Here is a 17540-nt window from a genome sequence, read left to right on the forward strand (position 1 = left end):
AGTTTTTGTTTTATGTAGCCCAGGCTAGCCTTGAACTCCTGATTCCATCTGCCTCTACCTCCCCAGCACTGGGAGTGTGCATTACCACACTCAGCTTTGTATACAATATTCTTGAAATGTTAACTCGCAGGCATGAAAAATATCCTTAGTTGTCTGAGATTAGGGAAGGACCGTGAAAGAGGGAAGGTAGCTTGAGGGACTTTGAGAAGGAGCTGTTCTATACTGGACCCTGGGGGTGGCTATGCGAATCTACTTACATACATACTGCATGGAAGCCACCCCTGATACACACATGCACACACAAAACTGGAAAAATTAAGAAGTCTTAAGACTTACATGTAGATCACATTCAAGTCTATTTCCTGGCAATGATGTTGTACTGAAGTCATATAAAAAGCTACCGTTGGAGGACACAGGGTGAAGGGTGTATGTGATCTGCATAGGACTGTCCCCAACGTTTGCAAGTGACTCCATAAAAAAGACTTTATAGGTGGAAACCTTTAGAGTCCTTGCAAATCCTTTTTGTTTGTTTGTTGGTGGTGCTATCATAGGAGCCTGGTTTGGCTGGGTGTCTCCAGCTGCCTGTAGCTCAGACCGGACAATGGAAGATACCATGCCACTGTTCCCCACAGACCCAAGGGATTCCTCCCAGATCAAACTATCTTTTATTTAGAGTTAGTTTTATTCATTTATTTGTCCAACTACTACCAATTTGATTGATTCTTACATTTTGTAGCACGAGGGTAACAAATACTGTAGATAGCAAAAACCCAATGTGATTTAAAATAGTGGAGTAAATTAAATATCATATAGAGTTTCAGTGTTTGTAAAAAATTTATGTGGAAAGAGAATTCATTTGTTCTTTCTTTTTCAAGTTATCTTTGAAAAAAAAAACACATATGGTGATGCATGACTATAATATCAGCATTCCAGGCTGAGGCAGGAGGACCATGAATTTGACACATGGTACACAGAAAGAAACTGTACCCCAAACCCCAAACAACTAAATGCTGAAAACAACAACAAAAGACCCAAATAAAAACAACCTATCTTCAAATCTGTCCAAATTACACACAAAAAATTAATAGGAGGTACAGCTAGAGGGTTAGCACTAATCATAATGCCAAATTAACATGAAATAAGCCACATTGCAACCCACTCAGACACGCCCAAGCCCACAAGCATCCAGTCTGTAAATCAAGACTTGCCATACACTGGCGCAGCTCACTTTGCTCATCAAAATGTTCCAGTTGAAGCCGGTTTCATTAAATTCTCAGGGCCCATTAATATTTATGATAACAGTGATTTGTGGGGGAAAAAAGAAATAGATTCCACACTACTGAAAAATTAATAACTTTGCTGCTTAACAAGGAATGATAATAAATGTAGAATGACTCATTTAGGCCATTAATTATCCAGACTGTCTCTAATATGACTCCCGCTTGAAGGATTAAGAAATATTTAGGTTATAAACACAAGTTCCCAGTAATAGACTGTCATCATTTCACTCTCCCTAGAGTGCTCCCAAAATATTGCAAGATGTAATAATTTGTCAAATTTATTAGATGACATGGGTCTCTAGACTTATTCATAGATAAATTATATCGGAGAAAAATAATCCCAGTAAATTAAAAACAAGTGCAAAACAATTCATAATTGCTCTTCCAAAATTCATGCATAAAATTTCAATTACGAAGTCTTATGACAATCTTTTTTTTTTTTTTTTCTTTTTTTTGTGCTGTGCTCTGGGTGCAGCAGCGAGCGAGGTGAGGGGGCTGCAAGCAGGCTCAGGAAGGAACACTGGCCTCTGTGCTGTCTAGAGTCTGGCTTGTGGGGATTCAGACTCAGGTCTTCAGACTTGCAGAGCAAGGACTTTCCCCACTGAGCCACCACCACAGGTCCTGAGTCCTCCACTGACAGATGCAGGAAGGGGAAGACCGTGCAGATTTCTCACCTTCCCATTTGACCCTAAAATCCAACGCCCAGCAGCTGACACCTGTGTAAGTCTTGCATTATAAGCAAGCCTGTTCACTGACAAATGTAAACAGCTCCACAGCCTCTGAAGTAACACTCATTTCGAAGTATTTCATCCCCTGCCCCCATATCCTTTAAAGAAACTAGCATAATTCTTCATTGTGTCAAATATAACCCAGAGGGCAATCTGTCATTTGGATGTAAAATTCAGATATGAATCTGTTTATTGATCACGCCAGTCTTCTTTGCTTCCATTTTAATTTTAGTGCAGATAACCATCTGCCCAAGGAAAGAAAAAAGATCATTTATTAGAAGGTTTTTGTGTTACAATTAAGAGGCTTTAAAACCTCTTCCAGAGGGAGACAGGACACATACCTAAGGGCATCAGGGGTCAATGTCAAATAAAGGGCTGACGATCATTACAACATGGCTTCCATGGAGAAAAAAGAAATCACTGAAATATAAATACACTTCTGCTAAACTAATGTCGCAATGTGAGGCCACTCAGTGCAGTTCTAATCCCAAGTGATCCAGAGTAGAAGTCATCGGCTTTATTAAATTCTCAATGCCATTTTTGGCATGCATGGCAGCAGAACTGGACGCTCCCTTCAAAAGGACTGCAAGAGTAGCTGGAGACGCAGAAGTCATCCAGGACAGACTTCTGGGAGCAGCACCCACGCCTTCCTGTCTATGCTCAGACATCCTCTTTATAATTCTTTTGTTCAAATACAGTTTCCAAGAGCCATTTGCTAATTACCCACTGAGCACCAAGTGTGCAGAGGCAACAGCTGGACTTGATCCTCGGGCTTAAGGGTCTGTTCATGAGAAAAGAACAGGGCATTACATCTGAGGAAAGAGGTACCATTGGGAGGAGGAGAAAGCACAGCATGGTGACCTCACAGGAAGGGATGTCCCAGGAGTCCTGAGATGAGCGAGGGAGGGTGAGAAAAGAAGACAGGAAAATATGATCTGGCAGAGGAAGCCAAAAGAATAAGTGGGCACACTCGGGGCCATGAGTTGGAAGTTAACGGCACTGGCAATGAGTGAAGAGGGTATTCAAGTTCCAGATGAATAGTCAGCGTTTCCACGACGGCAGAGCCAGTGAGGTGGACTCATGTGGTACTCAGGAGACAGACTGGATGAGACATGGTGATTTACTGTGTGTGGAGAGAGCAGGAGAGGGAGAAGGAAAAGGTATCAAGAGTCAGGGCACTGATCTGGGCAACTAGCTGGATGCCCATCTTGAATTTTCCATCATGCTGAAAGCCTGAGGATACTGGATTCCTACTTTCTGATCGTGACAGCAAGTGACCTATGATGCACCGGCAGCCATCTTCTGTGATAGAAGTGGATAGCCATCACAGTGCACTGACAGAGTCCGATGGATAGGATGTGCTTCAAGGAAGGGGACCAGTTATACTTATCCAATTTCCCCCAGGCGCAGCCAGTAAGGAGCAGTAGTGGGGACAGGGGAGGTCCTGGGATCTAGATGCTCACATTTGGAAAAGGCCCTTTGGATCCTGTGTGGGAGCCAGATGCAACAGGTTTGAAGTATATGATTAGTTTTCAGGAAGAGTTTCAAGTGGTCCATGCACTACAGGATGAAGTCGGTGAGGGATGGGCCATCAGAGAGGGAAGGTTGACACCAGGGGCTTCTTTCTGTACCACTGGGCAAGTCAGACAGAGAGATGAGGGTTTTTTCCTAGAGGGCTTGCTGTATGGCGAGTCTGTGTAGCCCAATCCCAAAGAGTCCAGACAGATGGAACAGCTTTGGACTGTAAGCAGGGAAGCAATCCACAGGGAATAGGGATAACATAGGTTGAACTGGTTCAAGGAGTCACACAGGGATCTCCCAACAGCACTCAGACTAAGGGAAATGAATCTCCTAGTCTGAGATGTTATGGCAGAATGTGAAAGAAAGGTTGGAGGGTGGGCAGAAGGCTGAGGAATACAACAAGCAGTTAGCACGCTCCCTGTGCCTGCCTGTCCAGAAAACCACAGAGAAGAAGCTGGGGGCCAACTGCTGTGGGGGTCTTTATTTTGTATTTGTTTATTTTTAGTTCCTTGTGCACAGTGATAGATTTAATAATAAAATTTTCATCCAATTGTATCATATATTATGACCATGTTCATCCTTTCCTGCTTCCTCTTCCTCCTTTTGCTGACTTCTTGGTTTCCCCAAATAAGCCCTGCTTCTATTCCATGAACTGCATGCATGTACATAGTCTAGTCTGCACACATGAGAGAGATATGCACTACTGTCTTTCTGAATCAGTCTTATTTTGCTTAACAGGATGATATTCGGTTTCACCCGTCGTCCTGCCGACAACCTAATTTCATTCTTTATGACTGACTGTGCATACAGATCACATTCTCTTTATCCACTCATCTGACGATGGACACCTACCTAGGCTGATCACAAACCTTGGCTACTATGAATTGTGCTGCAATGGACACGGATATGCAAGTGTCTCTGTGGTACGGTGACAGGTTTCATTGAGTAAAATATTCAAGAGCAGCATAGCTGGATTATATGGTGGTTCTATTTTTAGTTTTTGAGGAACCTCCATACTGATTTACATAGTTTCTGGACTAATTTACATTTCTATCAACCGTGCATAAGGGTTCCAGACGTCTGGTGGATTTGTTAGTTAAGTCCTCAATAGGGCCCTCATAACACCGAAAAAGGTTTTTGACAAATACTTGGATGCACTTCTCTCTTACCTCACATGCCTCCCCTAATTATTAGCTGTGTCAATGACAAACAACGACAGTCACTGGAATGTGTCATGCTGTTTCATATCCAATATATGTATTGCTATTTCTTCTTAGAATTAATGTTTCAGTAGAAACTGAAACTGCTCTGCCTACCCAGAGAACTCCTCTCACCCTTCAATATCAAGCTACGTCATCACCTACTCTGGCTCTCACAGTACGCTATCATCACCGCATCTCTCATATTGTTTGGCAATTGATCAAACATGGAGGTCACTCACCCCATGTTCGCCAAGGAGGACATGTCCCCCCATGAGCCTGGTTCACCTTTCTCTGGCTGGAGCACTGCCATGAAAATGTTCTATGATTGCCTTGTTTCACATGGACAGTAGGGTTTTAACAGATGAGATCCCCAGATGTTAGGTACCAGCACCAGCCTGGGAGTGACCCCATAGCCACCCTAGATCCCAATCCTCCATCAGCCACACTAAAATTCAGTTCTGACAAACAGAGAAGGAAAGGCACAAAGAGCCAAAAATGAAAATAAACAAGTTAAAAAAAAAAAAAAAAACAACCCAAATCAACACACTCCTGCAACTGTCTAAATTTAGTGAAAAAAGCAATATTAAGTAAAGCTGAAGGGTAAACACTAACCGTAATTCTAAATTACCTTGTGATATCAACCTAGACCTCTGGGAAGAGGGCATTTTAACTGGGAAAATGCCTCTCTAAGATCAGCCTGCAAGCAAGTCTGTAGGGCATTTTCTTCATTGATAATTGATGTTGGAGCACTGAGTGGTCTTGGGTGGTATAAGGAAACAGACTGAGCAAGACATGGGGAACAAGCCAGTGAGCAGTGTTTCTCCATGGCCTCTGCTTTGTTTCTTGCCTTCAGATGGTTTCTGCCTTGGTTCCCCTTAATGGACTAACCTGGGATAGGTGAGCCAAAAAAGCCCCTTTGCTTAAGTTGCTTTTGGTTATGCTGTTTATCACATCAATAGAAACCCCAACTAAGACAATGCCCATCAGACTTACAAAGCAATCCATGACAAACATCAGGACTCCCGTTCCCAAACCCTGCATCACACGGTGTAGCAATGTACAGTGTCGCTCCACCCCAGTACCAGCTACTGGATCCCCATCACAGACGACTTGGCAGGTCAGGGATTGGAGTCAGGCTCCATTTACATGTTCCCATACCACAGGGATGAAAGCATTTGTGAAGAGAAGGGCCAGTTCCAGGACTTAGTCTTATACAATTTCAAATAAAATTTAATTCCTTAACGTTGGTGTCTATGTTTCTTAGAATACCATGACAGAAAATAAACAGGCACATCTCCAGGGCTCATTTTTGATGAAAAGTTTGACCTTGTTCTCTTAATATTGGGCTCAGGAAATACACACACACACACACACACACAATCAGAGGCAAGGGATGAGGAGAAAAACCCGCATCTAAGACTGGAGAGGCTAGGACTACACTCTGGGGAATTTGAGAGTAACTTTTCACCCACATCCTGCAACTGAGAAAAAACACAAGATAAAAGGTTTCCATTCAAATGTGTGTGTGTTTTCTTCCTTTTTCCTTTTTTTTTTTTAAAGAAAAACATGAATCTTCCCGACAGCTGAACAGCTCTGCAGGGTATTGTTTTGTTTGCTTGGTTTCCACTGCTGGAGAGATGGCTCAGCCGTTAAAGGCTAGGCTCACAACCAAAAATATGAGTTTCCACTGCTTCTCCTAGGACTACAGGAGACGGTAATAGTAAGAACTTCTTAGAGGCTGGGCAAGTGTCTCAGCAGTTAAGAGTTCACTTCCCAGCACCCATGCCAGCTGGCTCACAACAGCCTGTAACTCCAGAATCAGGGGTCCATCACCTTCTTCTAGTCTCCACAGACATCTTCATCCCCCATGGCAGGCACACAAACACACACGAGTAAAAAAATAAAAGTCAAAGTTAAAAAAGATCCTTGGAGTGAATCTTTAAATTTCCTTTGTGTAGGCAGGTGGTGGTGGTGGTGGCGGCGGCGGCAGCGGCGGCGACCAGGGCGCACGCCTTTAATCCCAGCCCACGGGAGGCAGAACCAGGCGGATCTCTGTGAGTTCGAGGCCAGCCTGGGCTACCAAATGAGTTCCAGGAAAGGCTACACAAAGCTACACAGAGAAACCCTGTCTCGAAAAACCAAAAAAAAAAAAAAAAAAAAAAAAAAATTCCTTTGTTTAGATTACATGCTTTGTCCCTAGACAGATGTGAGCTTTTAAGCAACACTGGGCGAGATTTTTTTTTTTTTTTTAATTAGAAAAATATTTACATGTATGGGTGTTCTGCCTGCTGCCAGCAGAGGCCATAAGAGGGTGTTGGATCCCCTGGAACTGGAGCTACAGATGGTAGTGAGTCACTGTGTTCGGGCTGGGAATCAAAACTGTGTCCTCTTGAAGAGCAGCCGGTGCTTTTAACTGCTGAGCCATCTCTCCGACCTTTGGACAGCTCTCTCTCTTTCTTTCTCTTTGTCTCTCTCTCTCTCTCTCTCTCTCTCCTCAATGTTGACCAGGCTGGCTTCAGATTCATAGATCTCCCTGCTTCTGTCTTCCCAAGTGTGGGATTAAAAACATGCACCACCAAACCTGGCTTTCTTACCTTCTTTTAAGAATTCCTTCAGCAATTAAAACGGGAGCATGACTGTGCTGAATTCAGAGTGCTCAGAGGGAGGAAGAAGCCATGACTAATGAGTCTTGGGCTACCTGACACACTGTGTGCACTCAATCCAACATCGCCACACAACAAGTAATGGAACAACAATTGTGTTAATGAAGCAAATGAATCCATGGACTTATTTTCATGGGCTATCATACATCCTACAGCAGGAGGAAAGGAAACCCAGTGAAGGGTGAATTAGGTTCCTCAGTGGGGACTCTGCTCTATACATTAGAGTGCTCAGCCTGCCTTCCTCACCTGCAGTGTGGCCAGCCTTTGGGGGAAGGCTCCTTTCTCCCTCACAATAATGCCTGTTAAGTGTCCAGGCCCAGGGGAGACCAAGAAAGCCACAGCCTAAACAGCATAGCCCATATTTCTTGGTGGCACGGACTAGTGGTATTATCAGTTACCTAGAAAGCCTTGGCAAAGCCTAGGCTCCAGCCTACGCCATCATGCTGCTCAGCCCAGTGATACTCAAGACGGCTAACTGGTCCGATTGGACTTTCCAAGTTCCCTTGGATCAGTCATTCCAAGATTATTTCTAGGGTGTATATTTATTAAATCATCATCATCCTTCAGGATTATACCTTAATTTTTTTTCTCCAAAAGGATTTTTACTCACTTTTGCCACATCAGAACAATTCCCCTAGGGCTTTGGCCATATGTACTTATAAACTGATATGACATGGTATACGCATCACAGGCTAGGGAACCCCTCCTCACCTCTGACGATCACACCTGCACAGAGCACTCCACTCTATCTGGCAACCTCACTCCCATTGACTCTCAGACAGAATGGTTGCAGCAAATACTCAGCCTTGGTTCGTCAAGGCTCAGTTCGCAGTGGGTTTCCAGGGAGCCCTTCATTAATCCCACTAAGTACATTCTCTCTAAACATGTCTCCTCAGTTGAAATCCCATTTCATCCAAGATTTGAATATGGCTTTCCTTGATGATTTCTGCATTAAATCTAAATTTCATTTCCTTTTCAACTACCTTTCCCCCGGGGAGGAAGGAAAGCGAACATTCTCATTTCATTTCATCAAAGAAAGCTGACAGAGCTTATTATAAAAACCAACAGAGATGTGTTAACAGACCCCAGGTCATTCCCTTATCATCCACCGTTTCCTCAGAGATCCGGAGAGCCTGGTCAGTGGGGAAAGACTGGACTCCACACATCCCTTGTGGACTTTCCTCATGTCTCTGCTGTCAGCACGTAGCAGCCAGTGTGCTCACAATCAAGATTATTTCAAAGGAAATCACAGAGACACTTGCTTACCCGGCAGTCTCTCTGCAGGGTCTTCATAAGGGCGTTGTACGTTTCTGTATCGAAATACAGCCCCTCGTGCATGTCCTGCAGGAAATCCAGGTCCTTAAAGGTGGGGTTGGGTTTCTCTCTCTCTTTGCGGGATGCTCTTCGCTTGTACGTGGAGCCTTTCAGGTCATAGGTCAAGTGCATCCTCATGGCACGAGGCAACACATTGTTCATCACCACAATGCGGATGTTGATGCCCCCTGACTGCATGCAATACAGCCCGTAGAACTTTGGCAGAAGAGTCCTTGGATTCTGGTTTAAATTCTAGAATGAAAAAAAAAAAGGAAAAGAATTGTTCTTTTCCATTTCCACAAAGTAATTTTTCACTGAAAGTGAGTTTTGAAGCTCATATGACTACACACAGGACGTGTTGTTAATGTCCACTGTAAAAAGCTGATACTTTATACTTCCTGCCCTCTCTACCTCCCCTCTCCTTCTCATTGGTTCCCTTGGTCCCCTAGAAATATGACCCTTTCATGTCATATATTGTTACATACTGGAAATTTTTTTTGAGATTATAATATAATTACATTATCTTCCCCTCCCCCTTCCTCCCTCTAACCCTCCCACATCTCTTCCCTGACTCTCTTTCAAACTCATGGTGGCCTTTTTTTTTTTTTAATTGTTGTTACCTATATGTATGTATCATTTTTAATATAAATATAATATATAACGATGACCTGATCAGGCTGTACTGTGTTGCTTGTATGTGCATGTCTTCAAGGATGACTATCTGGCCTTGGATAACCAACTGGTTGCTCACATTTTTAATCTTCCATTTATTTGTGTGGGAACATGCAGGTGTGCACATGCCGTGGCCTGAAAGTGTAGGTGGAGCAAAACTTGTGCCTGGAAGTTGGTTTTCTCCACTGTGTGGGTCCCAGGGATTGAACCCATGCCACCAGGCTCGGTGGCAGGTGTTTGTACCTAGCCAGTCATCTCCCTGTCTATACAAATATGATTTTTATGCATCTAAGGGTCACAAATGAGACAAGTGGTATTTTCTGAGACTGACTCAGTTTGCTTAATATGACCTCCAATTGCACTGGTTTTCCCTAGAAATGGCATAATTTCATTCCTCTTTATGATTGAAAAGAAGTTCTATTGTATCTGTGCACCACATTTTCTTTCCCCATTCCTCTGTTGACAACAGCTAGAAGGGACAGACACACAAGTGTCTCTAATTTCTTCCTAAATCTGCTCTTGGAATAGCAACATAACCATTCTAAACTCGCAGCTCTAACAGTTGAATTGAACACAGACATAATGCTCCACATTAGCTTCAACTAAAACACAGGCAAAGACCTGATGGGTACTGCTAGTGACTACTCGCCAAGGTAGCTAAGGAGAAAATTAGTTGCTGGGGAGTAAATGGTGAATAGTCTAAAATTTAATTCTGCTTGCAAAACTGTCTTCCTAATCGGTGAGCCCAATTTGCAAGCACACCTTGCTGCTACTCTCGCCAATACCAAATGCTATCAGATGCCAATATCTTTCTAGGCAGGGCTGATGAAAATGACGGCTTTAAAGAGCTGAGCGCCACTGGCTATGGAGGAAAGTCACTGTTCTTGATGCGCTTTAGCTTCCTCGAGGATAACGCTGTGCTAATACCATTTGCTCATTCTTCACTGTCTCATCACTGCTGCAGTTCTTCATCCATCCTGGGCTTTTATTTTTCTTCTTCCATGTGGAGTAAACATTTTCTCCTGGTATATGGTCTTTTTATTATAAAAATGGAGAAGACATACTACATTAGGGTTACTATGCCGTGATGAAACATGATGACCAGAGCAACTTGGGGGAGTTATTTGGCTTACATTTCTATATCGCTGTTCATCATCAAAAGCAGTGAGTGAAGGAACTCAAGCAGGGCAGAAGCCATGGAGGAGTGCTGCTTGCTGGCTTGCTCCTCCTGCCTTTCTCAGCCTGCTTTCTTACAGGACCCAGGACCACCAGCCCAGGGATGGCACTACCCATGATGGACTGGGCCCTCCCCCATCAATCACTAGTCAAGAAGATGCATTACAGCTGGATCTTATGGAGGAATTTTCTCAATTGAGGTTCCTTCCTTTACGATAACTTGGGCTTCTGCAAGTTAACACAAAACTAGCCAGCACACACACCTATTCTTGATGCATTTTAAGAGTAAGTGGGATGTTTATATAGCTTACTAAAGGGCATATAACAAAGAATGTGACATAATGGGTCATCGAGATGGCTCAGTGGGTAAAGGCAGTTGCTGCTAAGCCTTGACAACCCAATTCTGGTCCCTGGGAATCACATTGTGGAAAGAGAAAAATAGTCTCATTGGCCCCCATTTTTCCTTCAATTTTCCAGTTTGAGGAAACAACTGTTTTTTACATTCTTTATACCATTTTATGTGATTACACTAATCTTATACCTATCATTTTTGTTATATGAAATGTCTGTTCTTTGCCAGAGTCACATTAATCTATTTCTTATGCTTTTGTTTAGAAAAGTGTTTTTTTTATAGCTTAAGTTTTAAATTTCTATTTCCTTCCAACTTTTTAACATTTTTCACCATTATATTTGGCCTTACTTCATAAGCAATAAATTTCATGTACATGAAAGATCTGATATAGATAGGAATATAATTTTCATGAAGTAGATAGCTTAAATAGGCTTTTTCTATTGAGTTTAAATCTGTCCTAGGGTAATAAAGCATACTGTCAAATACACATGGGTCTTCTTCTGGACACTTTGCTTAAACCATTGATCCATCTGTTGAAATAGTTACACCACACACAGCTTTAAAAGAGTCTCATTTCATTTACTTATTATCCATGTGTGTGGGTGGTAGTGGGAATGTACATGCCATGACAAATGTGTGGATATTTGATGACAACTTGGAGAAGCGGTTCTTTCCTTCCACTGTGTGGGTTCCAGGGATCCGACTCAGGTTTGCAAGGCTGGAGACAATCATCTTTACACTTTGAGGCATCTCACTGGTCCATTATACCACATCTCTAGCACTACCTTCCACTTGATAGATTTTGGTACATCGTTTTCCTTTGTGTGTGTGTATAGTGTGTGTGTGTGTGTGTGTGCGATTGGTATATGCCTGGCTGTAAATGTGTTTGTATGCATGTGGGCACCTGTGAGCATGCATGCAGATAGAGGCCATACATTCACATTGGGCGTTTTCTTCAATCCCTTTCTACCTTACATTTTGAGGCAGGGTCTCTCATCTCAACCCAGAGCTCATGGATTCTGCTCGTTTAGCCAGCCTGCTTGTTGTGGGGATCTCGCCTCCACCTCTCATGCACTGGGATCACAGATGGACCTCTATGCTTGCTTGGCACTTACACTCACTTCCCCACAGCAAGTTCAAGAACAATGTATGTACTGTCATTGTTTCACATCTTTTTAAATCTTTAAATAACAATTTGTAGTTTTCTTCACGTTAGTCTCCTTTTAAAACGGACTTTTTGTTAATGTTTTTAGATAGCATATAAAGCAATGGACTTCATTGAATTCTTCTAGCTTTAATCTTAAATTCAACACACCCTAGAGTCAGGTAGGAAAACCTCTATAGATGAATTTTCTAGATAAGATAGGCCTATTGCATGTCTGTGGGGGACCATCTTGATGTAGAAGGGCCCAGTCCACTGTGGGTGTTACCAGCCCTAAGTAGGTGATCCTGGGCTATACAGGAAAGCTGATGTACTTGAGCTTGCAAGCAAGCTAGCAGGCAACATTCCTCTGGGTTCCTGTTTGCAGGTTCCAGCCTTGAGCTCCTGCCCAGACTTCCCTCAATGATGGACTAGGACTAGAAGTGTAAACCAGACCAATCGTTTCCTCTCCAAGTTGTTTTTGGTTTGGGTGTTTTCTCATAGAAACAGAACACAATGAGAGAACTTGTGTGCACACACATCGCCCTAACTCGTTCATATCTGCACCCTCCCCTCCCCAGCTCTGCTCCCCAGCTGCTGATCCTCCCCCCTCCCATAGAGACCCAGCTTCACCCCCAGGTCAGACAGATTTGTGAACATTTGCTTTGAAAGATTTAAGCATTTCAGAGTTTTTCTTATTATAATTTTCCTCAACTGATCATTGTTCCTATATTACACTCATTGTAACTTGTTTCCCAAAGAGAATTACAATGTCTTTCTGTATGTTCCCCTTCAGTGTTCTAATACTTTTCACCCTAAATTACAGTCATCACAAGCAGGATCTTTCCCCCTCACAGTCTCTTCCAGAGTCTTCTAGAAAATGAAATAGAATGGGACAATCTATCTGAACACAAATTTATCTTATAGTTTGCAACTCAGAAGGACTCTTACTATTCCTAGAAATTTCTGATTTTATTTTCTATAGTTTTTATTTATGTGTAAGCATGTGTGTCATTTTGTGCCTGTGTGTGTGTGTGTGCACACGCGTGTGTGTGCGCGCGCGCCAGAAGAGGTTGCCGGATCCCTAGGAGTTGGAGTTACAGACACTGAGTGCTGGGAGCTGAACTCAGGTCCTTTGGAAGATCAGTAAGTGCTTTTAACCACTGGGCCATCTCTCCAGCCCTGGCTTATTTTCTTGAAGATCTTATTTTCGACTATGTCACGAGAACATTGAGTACACTCTTCTCTGTTCCAGAGGCTTCTCACAAAGGCACCCTGAGAGTCCAACACAGTTGTGAAAAGGGCTCCCCCTCTATTATTTCTAGGGAGAGGACTCCTGCTCCCCGAGATTTTACATGTCTCCCCTCCCCATGCCCCTTGAGACAATGTCTTGTTCTTGAGTACAGGCTGACCTGGAATTACTGGCATTGGATTTTGAGTAATTCTGCCTCAGCCCCCAAGTGCTTGATTAGAAGCCATCATGCCTGACTTCCGTGAACCCTTGCAGATTCATAAATGTAGAACCCACGTGTGCCCTTATTTGTTAATCTAGTCATTTACTTATTCGAATGTGTGGCCTTGTTCAGAAGCTGTCACTGGGGCTGGGCTTTGTGTAGCTAGTGTAGATCAGGTGCTGGTGTACAGCGTAGGAGCTGGGATGTAGCCTCTGCTAGACTGACCTCTGCAGCTCACTCTTTCTCTCTCTCTGAATTGCTTGGTTTTTTTGTTTTTGTTTTTTTTCTAGTTTATCTTTGCCTCAGCTGCCTCACTGGTGTTCTGACAACACTACAGTGCCTAAGGTTGCTGTAAGGCTTAAAGGACTTAATGGGACCGATACCAAAGCCTTCTTTACCAGAGCAGGCAATCAATGGCTGTCACCATTGATAGAATGACTAATGCCGGATGCAGAGAGCATCACTTCCTGCCTCTTCCTTTATCACTATGCGGGCACCACAAAGACCCTGTTTCCTGGCTTTTAAAGGACAAGAGAGCAAAGGTTCAGTGGCGGCTTCACTTACCAGGGCCACAGTGAGGTGACGGCTGAGCTGCCCTTAAACTTAGGACAGTGATTCAACAACTATGCCTCACTACTTCGTTCTCATTTCCATCATTTTCTCTATGATACAGGGTCTCTCAGGGTATCCCAAGTTGGCCTTGAAATCATGATCCTTTTGTCCCAGCCTCCCAAATGGTGGGATAACAGGTGTGCACCACCATGGCTGGTTATCACTTCTTAGAACTAAAATTTATTAACCATTATTAGCATGTATATATGTATATGATTTACAGGCTCACACATGCCATAATCAGAGGATCAGAGGATGATTTTGTGAAGTTGGTTTTTTCCTTCTACAATGAGAGTCCTGGTGATTGAACTCAGTTTACCAGGCTTGTGTGGTAAACCCACTGAGCTCTCTTGCTGGCCTCTGGCTATTACTTCTTAAAAACTTTCCAATGACTGCTACAGCATAGTCTAAAATGCAAAGAAAGGAAAACACACAGGAACAAGGCCCCTCAAAGAAAGTCATAACTCCTAAGGCAGACACTAACCGTTTGCAGCCCTTACCATGTAATAGCCCGGCAGCAACTTCTGCAAGAACTCTGCTTCCTTATGCTGAACGGTTTTGATGATAAATTCATCATCACTGGTCACAAAAAACAAGGATCCACTGGCTCCAGGATTGGACAGTTCTATCAGAGGTTCACTGCAGATGGAGTACTGAGAGAGGGAAAAAAGTAAACACACACACAATCATTTTTATGTATGTATATACACACTTGTTTATGTATTCACAGTGCTGGCCTGAACCCAGGACCTTGTCAGGCTTGGTAGATGTTCTCTGCTGAGCCACAGTGCCCACTCCTAAGCAAACATTTAAAGCAAACTTTTGGGGTCAGGGAGAAAGTAAGCAGGTAGAGTGTTTGCAAGCCTTTGGACCCTCAGCAGCCATGTATAAAGTGGATGAGGTGGCTGGCACCTGGTACTGGGGTGGCTGAGACAGGAGCATAGACCCTGGAGCTCCAAAGCCAACTAGTCTTGCTGAATCTGTGAACTCCAGTTTAGTGAGGGGTCTCATCTCAAAATAAGACAGAGAATAAACAATACAGGAAAGCATCTGACATTGGCTCTCACTTCCACCCCCCCCACATATATGTGGCTGCACATACATATGCGCACACAAGAACATGTATACATAAATATACCAAACACAAACAAAATTAAAGTATACTCTATTTTTTTTTTTTTTTTGAGATAGGGTCTCTCTGTGTAGGCCAAGATGATCTCAAATTGATGATTTTCCTGCCTCTACTTCCCCAGTGCTGTGATTATAGGCCTATGCCACCATGCAGGGTTAAAGTATCCTTGTTTTAAGTGCATTCATGCATGCATGCGTGCGTGCGTGCGTGCGTGCGTGTGTGTGTGTGTGTGTACCTGTGTGTCTGTCAAAGGACAACCTTGGGTACCATCCTCAAGAATGCCACCCAGCTCTTTTGAGACAGTCTCTCACTGGTCTGAAGCACATTAATTAATAAATTAAATAACTAGGTTAGACAAGTAGGCCAGTAAACCCCCATGATCTCCTGTCTTTCCTTCCCCAGCACTAGGATTACAAGAGTGTTGTTATCATGTTTGTCATTTTAAAGTGAGTTTTGGGGATTGAACTCAGGTCCTCATGATTTCAAGGCAAGTACCTTACTGACTGATCCATCATCTTAGTTTGACTAAAGTACTATCCCCAACCCCCCACCACCAAGACAGGGTTTCTCTGTGTAGTTCCAACTGTCCAGAACTCAGTAGACCAGGCTGCCCTTAAATTCAGAAACCAACCTGCCTCTGTCTTCCAAGTGTTGGAATTAAAGGTGTGTGCCATCACTGACCAGCACTAAAGTATTCTTAATGAGAATGATGTTTCCATAGAGGATGAGCAAAGTAATACCCATCTTAGCCTTTGAGAAATTTAAAAAAGTTTTATTTACTTTTATTTTCTCTGTATGGGTGTTTTGCTTATACAGATATCTGTGCAGCATGTGCATGCCATGGCCACATATGCCAGAAAAAGGGCATCAGATACCCTGGAACTGGTGTTACAGATGGTTGCTAGCTAACACATGGAACAAGTACTCTTAACTGCTGATCCATATCTCCAGCCCCCCCCCCCCCCCCATGGACCCTTTGAAAGAGTAAGTACTATCTATGAGCTTTACAAGGAGGCTCCAGGTAAACTTAGGTATTTCTCTGGGAGATTTTCATTTATTTTTATAATCCTGTCATGGAAAAGAGGTATGACCTTGCTTCTCCCCACCCCCAGGGCCACAGGACAGAACCTGGGGTCATCATATCTATCTGTGAGATGTTATACAGGAAAGCAGCAGGAGATGCTGTTTACAGCACTCCCATCAAGTGCCTCTGCATATGCATCCCTTCAACACAGAACCTCTCTCTTCTCTTTCCTCTGCTCCCCCAGAGGACACTCTCCACTGTCGCTGATTACACAGAGGAGGATGTGACATCTCCATCCCAGGACTCCAGGGCTCCAGACCTGTCTAATATTATAACTGATATCTCTACTTGGTTATAACTCAAACTTTACATGTGACAAGCATGCAATCAGATTCATTTCAAGGCCTTGATTAAATTATATGGCTTTGCTGGGCAGGGTGGCACATGCCTTTAATCCTAGCAGAGGTAGGTGGCCCTCTGTGAGTTCAAGGCAAGCCTGGTCTACATAGTGAGTACCAGGACAGTGAGTTCCACTATGTAGAAAGACCGTGTGTCAACAAACAAACAAACAAAAATTATATGGCTTTTATTTTGTTTTAATGAAAAGGCTTTTTTTTATTTTTTATTTTTTATTTTATTTATTTATTTATTTTTTTAAACATGGCAGGTCCATCTCTTGGCCGATTACAGGTGTGGTGAGTAGAAGAAGGGCTGGATGCCAGCCTCTGGAAGAATTCCTTCCTTTCAGCCAGGTAGGAGCACTTGAACAGTATACACCCCACATAGCAGAAGAAGATCATCTCTAAATCATCAGGCCCCTATCTTTCACCTCTCCTCTATTTCCTTATCTTCAGGGGTGAAACACTATCCATCTCGGTGTTTACCCTTGACACTTTGTATTTCCTCATTTGTTTCCAAATGCTGGATTTTGCCTGCCTCCTTCACACCAGCTGCCCGGCCAAAACCCCAAGTTCAGAGCTTCTGTCCACTTCTGTCTGGCCTCTACGACATGCTCTCAACTGCAACTCTCACGCCCCCTCCAGCGGCCTCTCCTCTGGACACCAGGGGTCTTTCTAAAGGTAAACCTGACCTTGACCTCCATTGCGTCACATCTTCCCATGGCTCTTGACAGCATGTCATGACCACAACTGGCCCAGTGTCACTTTCCAGGTGTCTCACTCATCAGTCTTTCCCAGAAGCTCTATTCATGACATAAACCCTTGACCTTCTCACTCTATTTCTGCAGTGTTGGGGGGTGGAAACTGAGTC

The 17540-nt window shown here is 43.3% G+C and overlaps 1 protein-coding gene across 2 annotated transcripts in view; it reads right to left on the minus strand.

The window, feature by feature from the left end:
- Positions 1 to 17540, minus strand: part of Pip5k1b (phosphatidylinositol-4-phosphate 5-kinase type 1 beta) — a 154943-nt gene that overhangs the window by 78107 nt on the left and 59296 nt on the right. For both annotated transcript variants that reach the window (XM_036208126.1, XM_036208137.1), the window contains exons 5-6: positions 14616 to 14768; positions 8661 to 8960 (exon numbers count right to left, since the gene is read on the minus strand). In XM_036208126.1, the coding sequence (XP_036064019.1) occupies positions 8661 to 8960; positions 14616 to 14768 (453 nt within the window). The remainder of the gene's footprint in view (positions 1 to 8660; positions 8961 to 14615; positions 14769 to 17540) is intronic.

The sequence above is a fragment of the Onychomys torridus genome, chromosome 1 (assembly GCF_903995425.1).
Source record: "Onychomys torridus chromosome 1, mOncTor1.1, whole genome shotgun sequence".
NCBI classification, from domain to species: Eukaryota; Metazoa; Chordata; class Mammalia; order Rodentia; family Cricetidae; genus Onychomys; species Onychomys torridus.